The 12,345-nt window shown below is 28.2% G+C and overlaps 1 protein-coding gene across 1 annotated transcript in view; it reads right to left on the reverse strand.

Annotated features, from left to right (window-relative positions):
- Nucleotides 1–12,345, reverse strand: part of Rab23 (RAS oncogene family member Rab23) — a 53,154-nt gene that overhangs the window by 12,924 nt on the left and 27,885 nt on the right. Inside the window, exon 3 of the mRNA XM_011504774.1 lies at nucleotides 3,213–3,375. Within this exon, the coding sequence (XP_011503076.1) occupies nucleotides 3,213–3,375 (163 nt within the window). The remainder of the gene's footprint in view (nucleotides 1–3,212; nucleotides 3,376–12,345) is intronic.

Here is a 12,345-nt window from a genome sequence, read left to right on the forward strand (position 1 = left end):
TTCTGCAACTCGCTTATTTAACATTATTATATGATTTTTGAGATCTCTGTGCCTCATCCGGATACTAATAGTTTCATATAATATTAGAATTTCAATAATATATATATATATATATATATATATATATATGCGTATACGGTGAAAAGTTAATTAATTCCAAGTAAAATGAAAATAACGTATTCAACATGATAAAAGCCGGCAACTAGTTTTGAACAAATTTTATTTGCGACTAATGTTTTCAGTATTTGCCATTCTTTAAATATTTGTTCCAATTAATCACTCAAGACTATTTATTTCTGCCTCAAAGCTTATATTAATAATGCTACAGAAATATATGTCGGAGAAAAGCATAAATTTTGAGAAAAGCCAAGAAATATAAAATGTTAAAATCAAAATACACAAGAAATGCTTGTAAGATGATAATGACGGGGCTCTCCTTATGTCGGAAAATGTCTAATCAATGTCCTTTACTTCTCAGGCAATTTAAACGTAAAATTCCCCGAATCGACGAAGGGACGGACGGGTTTGAGAAACGAAGGAACCTTCATTTCCGATAAAAGTGTCCGCACTTTTCATGTATGTACGCATACTGAAGGAAAAAATGGCCGTCGGTTAATGTAACGTCAGTTGGCCTCAAACTCCAGTGAAAAATATTAAACATCGAAGGAATGATGTTTTTCCTCCTTGATTTTCTGCCCCCCCCCCCCCCCCCCCACCCCCCCACCCCCACCACTCCCCAGCGTTCTCTCTCTCTCTCTCTCTCTAAAATTTAGTTTAACAGCAAGATCCTCACCCTCTCCCAGCCACATATCGATTATTGTTAACGAATGTTCGTTAAAACTATCGGCTAATTTATTAATATTTATTTTATCCGCATTTCTAGTATTATATCATCATACATACAATCGTTAGCTCAATATATTTGTGGGATGAAATAAATGTGACAATGAGATCATCGAGCATACGATGCTTTATAACTTATAGGAAGATAATATATTTAATTGTTTCCAAAATTTATTTGTGAATTATATTTTATTGTCCAATACTGCCACATTAATGACCATTTTTTGCATTATAAAATTTGTTTCAAACTCGAAACTACTCCCTCTTAATTCTCCTCACGTTATTCTGTCTTACTCTTTATCCTTTATTATCTCTCATATACAATACTCATATTTTCCCCAAATTTTTATTACAATTACGTTTAAATTAACGATAAATACCTTTGCTTCATAATTTAAAAAGCTTATACACGACGAAGTTTGTATCGCTATGATAAATATCTGGTATGGCAATTATGATAAAAATTAAACTAGATTTGAAAGTTGCCAAAGCCTCGGCGTCGGAATAAGAATTGTCGTTTAGAAAGAAAAAACAAACAAAAAACCAGAAAAGAAAAACAAATAAAAAAGAAAGAAAAACAAAAAAAAAAAAAAAACAAAACAAAACAAAAACACCGACATAAGACTCGAAAGAAACAAGCGCATATTAAAAGAAAATATTTGCACAAGGAATCTAAGCTATAGCGAGTCGGAGGAAATTGTCGTGACAGATAGAGAAAAATGCCAAATAAAATGCCAAAAAAGGTATTGTCCGTCGACAAGTTCGAAAACAATCATGGAAAAAATAATCCGAATAAGTTTTGTAACGTTTCGACAATCTTAATTTCAAACGCAGCCGCGATGTTGCCTATTTTTTTTTTTTTACAATGGCAACATCGCAAGAGTAAAACGCGCAATGAGCCGTGTTGCCCTTCAAGAACGAAAATACATATTAATTTTGACTAGAATTCCAGTTTTTCCTTGACCATTCGAATAGCTTTGTCCACACGCGTATGTTGGCCCATTTCTTTGCCATTTCAAGACTTTTTATTTTACTATTATTCACTTACTTGGCAAAACAAATACAATAATCCAATGTGCAAATTTTATTGACAAAATTGTATTGGCGAAATGTGACGTGTAACATGTCAAATTCGAATTCATGTATGTTTCAATGCACGTTTTCATTTACCATAATCACTTTATAGTCATCACTTTATATTTAACAAATTTCATTTCAGATCAATAAAATAATTATTAAACTCTATGAATACAATCTTTTGGTTTTTTTTTTTTTTTTTGTTTTTTTTTTGTTTGTTTTGTTTTTAAATTTCTCTGACATAATAATAGCCCTACGTAATATTTAAATTTAGACTTACAATTAATATATTGAATATAGATAGTCTATATATACAAAACACTCGTATACATGTAAATTAATAGAATTTAATATTTACGTTGCTCTTAAAAATTTTATAGCATAGTAAATAAAGATTTACTCAAAAATATAGTAGAAAACTCCAAGAATATTGAATAATCAAATTCTCATTATAAATGTACGTAGTGTGTTAACGCTAATTATAACTATTAATTGTTAGAAAATTAATCATCACTTTCGCACTAATCAAAACTCCGTAATATTACTTACAAGCCAAACATAAAGGCAAGTTGATATTATTTACAACATTATTATAAACAGTATTTTATATACAAAAAATAGCGTTTAATTGATCGAGCGTCGTAGATATTATAAATATGCGATTAATCTTATTTAGACTTTCGCTCCAATTATTACTTTAAAATTAAAAGAACCTAAGTACTTGATAAAAAAAATAATTTTCAATTAAGAAAAATTTATTTATACAACTATTATATACTTATCCGACGTAATTAAAATTACAAATAATACTTATGCACGTCAAATGCTTTCATCCATTTAAATAATACGTAATAAACGCTAAACTATATTTTCTTAAAGTACGTAATTATTAAAGCTCGTTAATTGCGATCGTAAAACAAGTTGCCGCCACGTCTGCTTTAATAATACGCAAAATCAACGCTTGAATTTTAAATAACAATATTGTCTTATCGTTAAATAAGATCTATTTTACAATTCATATTAGCGTTCGATTATATATATATACTTAAAGTCTCTATGTATTACGACGTATTATTCTGTGCGATTTTGTTCTATGCAGTTGCGTACTTTAAATGACATTAACAGAAAAAAAAAAAACAAAAAAAAAAAAAAAAAAAAAAAAAAAAAAAAAAAAAAAAAAGAAAGAAGAGAAAAAATTCACCAAGCGCGCAATGTATTTGTAATTAAAGTCATGTAATCGGATCCTATTTAATATTACCGTGCATTTGTCATTGTAAATGGAAACGACGAACCTTTAACTTCCAAGAGGTGATGGCATCAAATGAATCTCGATCGGTGGCCGAGAAGGCCAGGACGCAGGCATGAGCCCCGCGATAATAAGCCGCGGTGATGGCGTCGAACTCTTCTTGCCCGGCTGTATCCCAGAGCATCAGCCGCACGTCCTCGCCGTCGATCCTGAAATTTAGCCGACAAAATGTTATAACAGCAATTCTCCAGCTGACTCTGAATTGATTTATCTGGTTTTATTTTGTTTTTTGCCTTTTTTTTTTTGTTTTTTTTTGTTTGCTTTTTTTTTTTTGTTTTTGTTTTTCATAATGTGCGTGCATAAACCAAAGGCAAAATCAAAATGCCATTCGTCTTCACAGACAGACAACTATCGATAACAAATATGTACGAACATTAATCGATAGTCAAATATTCATTTAATATTTAACTAATGGATAATTAAATGCTTATTATTTATAACGATATGGAAAATGAAATTTATGTGATTGGAAAAAATATTGTCGTAAAAATTATTCGTATCTATGAAGTGATTCACTTTTCTATAGAAAAACCACTTTTATTTTCTATTATTATCTACAGTTTATACAATATGTATCTATAATATTCCTAAGAAATGCATTATTCGTCATACCTTTGGATTCCTCTACCTGTCATTATCACGAATATTTATCAATTATTTACACATTCGTTAATTAAGCAATATTTACCGGTTTTCTATATCTTGTTGTAAAAACAAAAAGAAAAAATTTTAATTCTACAATATTCCTGGACATTGCCATATAATATAAATAAATGCTTTATTGTGAAGTTGTATATTAATATAACTTTTAATCAATAATACTTAACAAGTGTATTTTTACTTATAACTTTTTCAATACATTTTATCTAATTGATAAACGAATTAAGAATTGAATTCCTAACGTAATTTAAACTAACTATTCCATTACATATATTTATGATAGAAATATGAATTCTGTTGTGTATAGATTATTTCATTCGTGAAATTAATATGTAACGTTGAAGATGTTTGACTCTTATAAAAGGAAATCTACGCCTCTCGTCGTCATTTAATATATAACATACATTTACTTATTGACTTTAACTATCAATACTCAATATAAATTTAAATAAGTGATTTGCTAAGATAACCATTATTCGCATAAAAAAAAATTGCTTATTCCTGAATTATTGTTGGGTATAATCTTACAACTGCATATTCTACTGTAATTCTTCTACGTGTAATTCCCTCGAGCAATTCAATATATAATCGAATAGAGTTTGCACAATGATTTGCATAAATATTACACGCATCTTAGCATTAAGAAAATTTATAACAATATATTATCATACATAATACTTTATTGTATAAATTGACCTTATAACTAAATTAATTTTTCACTTCAATTATGTATAATTAGGAATTATGAATTTTATACAATAATTAATTTTCTATAATTGTGAGCAAAAAAAATATTTTAATACGTTTGATATTATTCGTAAATAAATTTAAGAATGAGAATAATAACGCTTAGTAAAATAAGACAAAATAATTTAAATCTTCAACATTTGTAATATCGTTATCGAATTATTATGCACCTATTATTGAAATTGCATTTATATACAATTTTGTAATTTGACTATTCTTTTATAATATTTATCGAAATAAATTTAACAAGATAAAATACGATCTAACAGTAAGGTTTGCTGAATTCGTTTGATATATAAATTATAATAAAAATTAAGTTAAGATGTTAAGTTAAAAAAAAGACCGACCGACACCGTCATATTAAAATTTGTTCACCGAATAAATAATCATATATATATATATATATATATATATATAAGCACGTATTTTAAATTATTTATATCGTATTACGATTTTTTTAAAATATGACCATCTAATATCACTTATAAAACACGAAGGGACAATACTATAATCATATATTTAAAATTACGAAAGCTTGTAATCATAATAAACAATATACAACAAATTTTTATCCAAATCTCAACCCATTATCTTAATTGAGTATTTTATAAAAGAAAAATGTCACGTTAAATACGAACCAATAAATAAGAAGATAATAATTGACAATTATAATGAAATAGAACGTATAAATAATTTGTCGCCAAGTAGGAACATATGCTGTTTCTTAAAAATTTTATAAAATATATATTCTTTACATTAATATAATTTCTTTATTTAATGAAGTTTCAATCGTAAATCAAAGGCTAATTAATTTTATTATATAAGCATTATATTTATTTAGTGGACGCAAAGTTCATTTACAATTATCACAACAGGTTCTTCTGCTACTCTGGAAAATGTAATTTCAGTGCTCCCTCTCTAAAGCAAATATATTCAGCCTCTAAACATTCATTAATATCTAACACTTTTCTTATTCTTTTAATAATATTCAATTCTACAATAGCTATTAACGCGTTTTCTCAACTTTTTCTCATTTTCCTCTATCCATTAAAATTGTAGGAACAATATTCAATAATTATCAAGAGACATATTCATCCGCAATCATAAAAACATTTACATAATTAACCTAAAATATAGGAACAATGGCAATGAAATTTTTTTCACCTTGAATTATTCAAAATATAAATAGATTATAAAATAATCAAAAGATCCATTAGATGCATAAGGTATACAAATCGATCGAACGAACACTTGAATACCGCGTATCCTCGTGGAACACGGCACAACGAGACAAAAAATCGTCCTATGGAATCGAGGTCGAAGACAGTAGCTGGAAATAATTAACGCATTCTTCGGAAGTTGAACGCACACCTGTTCACGCCGTGAGCGTAACGAGTCTTCGACATTGTAGAAAATAAAATTCGTTAAAAGAAAAGAAAAAAGGAGCTGGCAAATAAAACCGAGTGACCTCTGCTAAATCTTCTCTCCCTTAATCCGTGACTCGCGTAACTAACGAAGCTTCGTTGCATCTACAAACATTGTATGTCAAGTAAGGAAGCTGATGCACGAGGTAGTAAGTGCGAGCAAAAGGTAAAGCGCAGCGTTGCTTTTTTTCTCATCCAGGACAAACGCGAAGGAACGGAGGAAACGAGAGAAGGTGTAGTTTGTGTTGTTTTCCTGGTGACTCGTCACTGAACTTCTCGGTAAGGTTACATTCTTGTTCACTCTCTCTCTCTCTCTCTCTCTCTCTCTCTCTCTATCCATGCTTCCCTTCGGCCAATCACTTTTCTCTGGGAAGGTGCGCATTGTTACTCATGCATTCGCGTTCAACACTTCATGCGTGCGTACGCGGAACGCATTAAAACATGATGCCAAAGGTTTTGGCCACATATAGATTTTTAGATATTACTTTGGCTTGGTTCAATTTTTTTTTTTTTTTTTACTACATTCCATTTTAATATCGATTTAAATAAAAATTTCATTATAAATTACGAAAATGATATAAATATTACATCAATTTGTACATCCGTCTATAAATTTTTATTATGAATCTATCGAAGCGTCTTAATCAAAACACTGCAAATTCAAAGCTCATTCATTATATGTTTATTAATGTTGAACAATAGTTGCTTAAATATATTAAATATTCCTTTTAAAAGATATTAAAAAATTAAAAAAAAAAAAAAAAAAAAAAAAAAAAAAAAAAAAAAAAAAACTGGTACTATTATAAAGACTTATCTAAGTATTAGCAATTCTATCAATCTATTAAATTTTTATCATTTATCATTTTGTCTTCGGTAGAAAGATAATTATGCAAAAGCAAAAACAACTTTACAAATATATATTTCTAAAATATTTTTTGCAATATTAATTGTTTAGTAATACTATGTATTATATACATAGTGTCTATATCCTTCAATGACAAATTGAACGAAATGTGCAGCAATGTTCGTCACATGTCTCGTCACATCACATAAAATGTTTTGGTACTAGAAATACAATTGCGGCACAATGTATCACGCCAACTTTCATAATGAAACTCACTCAATTGGATTTGCGTGCGATAAAGTACTATAATTGCATGATTATAAAGAGAGAACTTTTTAACGCTTATTAGTGGTAGTTAATTATATTTAACAACTGTTATTGAATACTTGTAGAGTTGATTAATACTCAACATGGATTATGACATTTTTATGCAATCTAAAGAAATGTATACGAATGTTAAAGAATACAATAATTAAAATTGATATTAAAAATAAAATTATATTTAAACTTTTTGTACGTTGGTATTGGTGGTATTTGGTAATATGATGTTTCACAAATATCAACTATAGAAAATGATTATATGACCTTGAATATTTGTAGAATATAGAAGCAATAAAAAGCATATTTTATTTTAATCTGAAATTCAACAGAATAATGTATCTACGCTACGTGTAATAAGTAGATAATGAATGTTTCAACGAGTAAAAATATGTCTTTAAATAATCATTCGAGCAAAAAACTGCCAATGGTAAAACCTATATTATTCCGAAATAGGTCCGACATGACTTTGTGACAGTGAATATTTTGAAATTTTAACATTTTAGGACTGACCAATGGCTTAGCTAACCAATCTGTATCCGTGTATGTTAATTTACACGTATTTATTTTATCTTTCTAAGCGCATATTCCTTATTCTTTATATATCTATTGATTATAAAACTATTTATCTGATAATGTTGCGAGCCCTGATAAAGACGTTTAAATATTTACAGAATGTTAATAACCAATAGCTTGTTACTCTAACTTAATTATTTAAACATAAAGGATTACTTGCTTACTTAGTTCTATTATAAATATACTGAAATATATTGGGATTTCAATTTTTAATAGCTTCTAACATATTCCAATGATAAAAAATTCTCCAATTACAATATATTCATCCATATTAAGAATCTAAATTAAGATAAATAAATATATTCCTTCAGAGTCAAAAAAAAAAAAAAAAAAAAAAAAAAAAAAAAAAAAAAATTAAATGAAAACATTGTGTGAGTGGCCTAATTCTTAAATCTGAATAAAGTGAATAGAAAAGAGAATTAAATATTTATAAGTCAACAATCTAAAGGTTTATAGTTTTTAAGTTACCTGAGAAATATTATAATAAAATTTTTTTCCCTCTTGTATATAAAAATCCTATAAAGTCAAGATATACAATCACCTCTTAAGAAGTTTGGTTGTTTAACAATATTTTTAAAAACAGAATTATTTTTTCCTTTTTATTCGTTAACGTATTAAAAACAGGCAATTTTTACATAAAAATTATAAACATTTTTAAGACTCGTAATATATTTGTAATGGCATTTCAATACTTTATAAAGAATATAAAAATTTTCAAATATTTTTTCGTAAAAACCGTTGAATACTTTATTAACAATGAATGTTTGTGTAGGCCATTATTCACGATTAATTCTTACGTATTGCAAATAATTGATTTTTATGTAATATAAAAAATTTGTTGTCTAAATAATTGAATACCAATTAACAATAATTGATACTACTTCGAGTATCTTACATTTTCACACGAATAGATTGGAAAACATAATTTCAAGAAATCAATTTTCACGTTCTATATTAAATGTAATATACTTCTAACAAATTAATTGCAATATAGTATTTATTATTTATTTATTTAGAATTTTTTGCATATTTGAAATAGAAAATATTTTCGAATTTTGGTGTAAAAAAAAAAAAAAAAAAAAAAAAAAAAAAAAAAAAAAAAAAAAAAAAAAAAGAATTATTACGTTATTCCTTTTGCTATATTGCTCGCAAGAATTATATGCGTAAAAAATTACATTACATGTAATTGATCTATAGTGAACTTGATATGCCCGCGTAATTGTAGTGGCTACTTATATTCAAATAAGTGAAGTAAAGTGATCTTGTTTTTATTTTTATTTTTAACAAATTACGTTGCCAAATCTCGCCTAAAACTCATTAATTTCATAACAGAACTACTTGAAATTGTAAACAATTTGTAAAAAAAAAAAGGTTAAATTGCAATAATAATACTATTTTTAATTTCCTTATATGTTAATTGGCTTTATCTTTAATATTAAGACTAAATAATTCGGATATAGAATTTAGCAATTTAATTGTGATTTCCATAAAAGTAAATTATGTTTATTAAATGACTATAATGTTTTATTTATAAATTGAATCATAAACGACCTTTTGAAATAATCGTTAAGAATTCCTCAAATGAGTACTAATAAAACGTATTTGGTATTTAAATAACATTTTTTTTATTATTACTCAATCCATTTGAAATTTATATTTTTTGCCATTACATTCGCTACTATCCCACTGAATAATAATAATAATCGTATCGTGTAATGGAAAACTTATTTAATTGTTTGGTTTTGAGAAAGAGTGAAATTATTAATATCACAATAATACAACACTGTTTATGAAACTGTAAATGCAGAATATTTCATAAGCTTATCGAGGGACATAATTTAATTGAAAAATCATGATATAAAACGAAAACTTCTCGAATTTCAAAATCTTATCACAAGATGTTGAGTAAGCAATATTTTAGAGACCTTATCCATAAATTATACCTAAGGATAGATTTTTAAAATTTACAATATAAATGCGACTGCTTACTTTGAATTACAAAGATAAATTCTATCACCTTTGCATAAATTTTAAATGTCCTTTAAGAAAAGTAACAATCGCAACTATAACGATTAATATTCTTTTTGATTACGAGCTTCATGATTTATGTGTTCGTGTATTGTAAAAGGCTGCGAGTATAACATAGATTCGCATGCTTATATCGCCGTCAGCCGATGCGTATGCAAACGCTTTTTCTTTTGCAATAAATAAATATCACGCGACATTAAAAAAGCAGTCGCAAGTCGGCTTAGCAGGTTCACTTTTTCTCGAATTCGCTAACATCCTCGCAAACACGTTTCTCCTCCCCCCCCCCCCCCCCCCCAACCCCCAACCCCTCCCCCACCCAAGCCCCTTTCCACGTAAGCAGCACTGTCCAAAGTGGTTCTCTATCCTTCCATAGCTGTCTTCAACTTTGGCACACTTCCATCCCAATATTACTTCTAACTGTTACACTCTCTTTTTCTAATGTTTTTTCTAACGGGTTGACTTTTATATCGCACGGCACATAAGTCCGGACTTCCAGTGTCGTTACTCCCAAAACACGGCCCAACACGGCCCAAGACGTTTGTTTCTCAGTCCCGGGGGCGCCTCGTCGTCGTCAACTCTCAAACACACCCGTTCGTTCATAGCCTTTCTTATCTATAAAAGCAGTAAAGAACGATAGAGGATAAATCACGTCGACATTCCGACCATGCGACTGAACTTCCGTGTACGTCCTTGCAGTACGTTTGTTGTCCGCTATGTCGTTTGCTCGGGACGTAAAGCACCTTGACATCGCCATAGTACTCGCATCGCCAGCAATCGCGTTTGTTTCCTTCCGGTCCATCAGCCTCGTCGTCCGTCATATAAAACTTGAATTGCTAAATACCTCCTACTGAGCTGGTCGGATCTCGTATGTCTTTAATGCCAACGAACGCTCAATAGCATTATATCGATGCACCGTCATATTCAGCACCGATTACAACGAATATGTCTATATAATATACCAGTGCATGTATATTAATAATTTAATATATTTTATTTATCTGCTAAATTAACTGCGCTCGCGTTAATTACCATATCCTACTCGGCAGTTTATTGTTTTGTTCCCACAGTAACGGCATCATCTGCATTTATGTAGATTGCCTATTAACGTTTTTGTTCTCAGGATATTACGATTAAATGAGGGATAATTATTTTAAGACAAAGAATAAGATTTTAATGTGAAAAGTGACAGCCTCGAAATTACAATTAAATATAAGAAGAAGAAAATTTAGAACTTTTTACATCTTTAATCGACTTTCATTCATTATTAAAATCACAAATTATAACGTATAGTACAATAAAAAGAAATAACATTGAAAAAATTAATGCAGAAGTACTGAACGAGGTCCTTATGATTCAGAATGTCAGTGGTGACTTCGAATCTGATTTATTGCCCTAGTTAACTGGATATTTCCTACGAATGGTGCCATACCGGAACATTCATGGCATAAACTAAATGGTCCATTAGCTTTTTCATTCTTAAATATTAATCGATAAATACTTAAAGACATTATATGCTCATTTTTATGTAATTACCAATCGTCTTTTCAAGTTGTCATTCAATGTCTCTGTCAAGCTTTCGGATATTAATTTTTAAATTATACATATAATAGTAGATCGGCGATGATATATACGTTTCTAGAAAATCCTAAAATTAATTGAACGGTAACAGTATATTGACATGCACTATAATACGCCTTAAATCAATGTATCGTTAGTTACGAATCTAATATATTCTGTAAATGAATGTATAATAAAATTTTATTAACATTTATCACATTGTAAATTAAATGTAAAGGTTTTGTCGATGTGCCCACGCTATTTCACAAAAACTATTAGATTTTAAACATCGAATCTTTAACATTGCACATAATAATGATAATAAAAATTATAATAGAATAATTAATTCTTTCTCCTTACATAAATATATATAATTATCGATGGATTATCGAAACTTACTACTACTCAATAATATATTTTATAAACTAATAGAGAGAGAGTATTTTTTCTTAATTATCTTATGTACATTATTATTATATTCCGTATTATTATATATCCGCACTATATTATATGATCTCGTTAGCAGAATTTAGATTGCAGTTAGTTTTTATAGAGCAATTATATTATTATTAATCTCAAGCGATTCTTCTTTAACTGTAAATATTTTTATGTTATATTATGAACTAATCTAAGGAAAAACCTTAAACTCTTATTGTAAAATTCTATTTGAATTTTCAATATTTATAAGAAGAAATTTTTCTTTATATTATAATTAACAATGTGACTAGGACTATTGGTAACTGTTAATACTTATGGACAAATACTGTTAGAAGTAGAATTTGAAAAATTAGTCAAAGCTATAATTACAGCCAATTAAATTCCATTAAATATAATGCATATTATTTGTGAGATAAAAATTATGTTTTATTTATTGCATGATACTACTTTTCAAGTCCTTAATTTTCTCGAAATATATAGAAATTGAATTTGGAATTATTTAGCTAATAATTTTTTAAGCATATCAT

Source organism: Ceratosolen solmsi, unplaced genomic scaffold (assembly GCF_000503995.2).
Source record: "Ceratosolen solmsi marchali unplaced genomic scaffold, CerSol_1.0 scaffold70, whole genome shotgun sequence".
Taxonomy (NCBI): domain Eukaryota; kingdom Metazoa; phylum Arthropoda; class Insecta; order Hymenoptera; family Agaonidae; genus Ceratosolen; species Ceratosolen solmsi.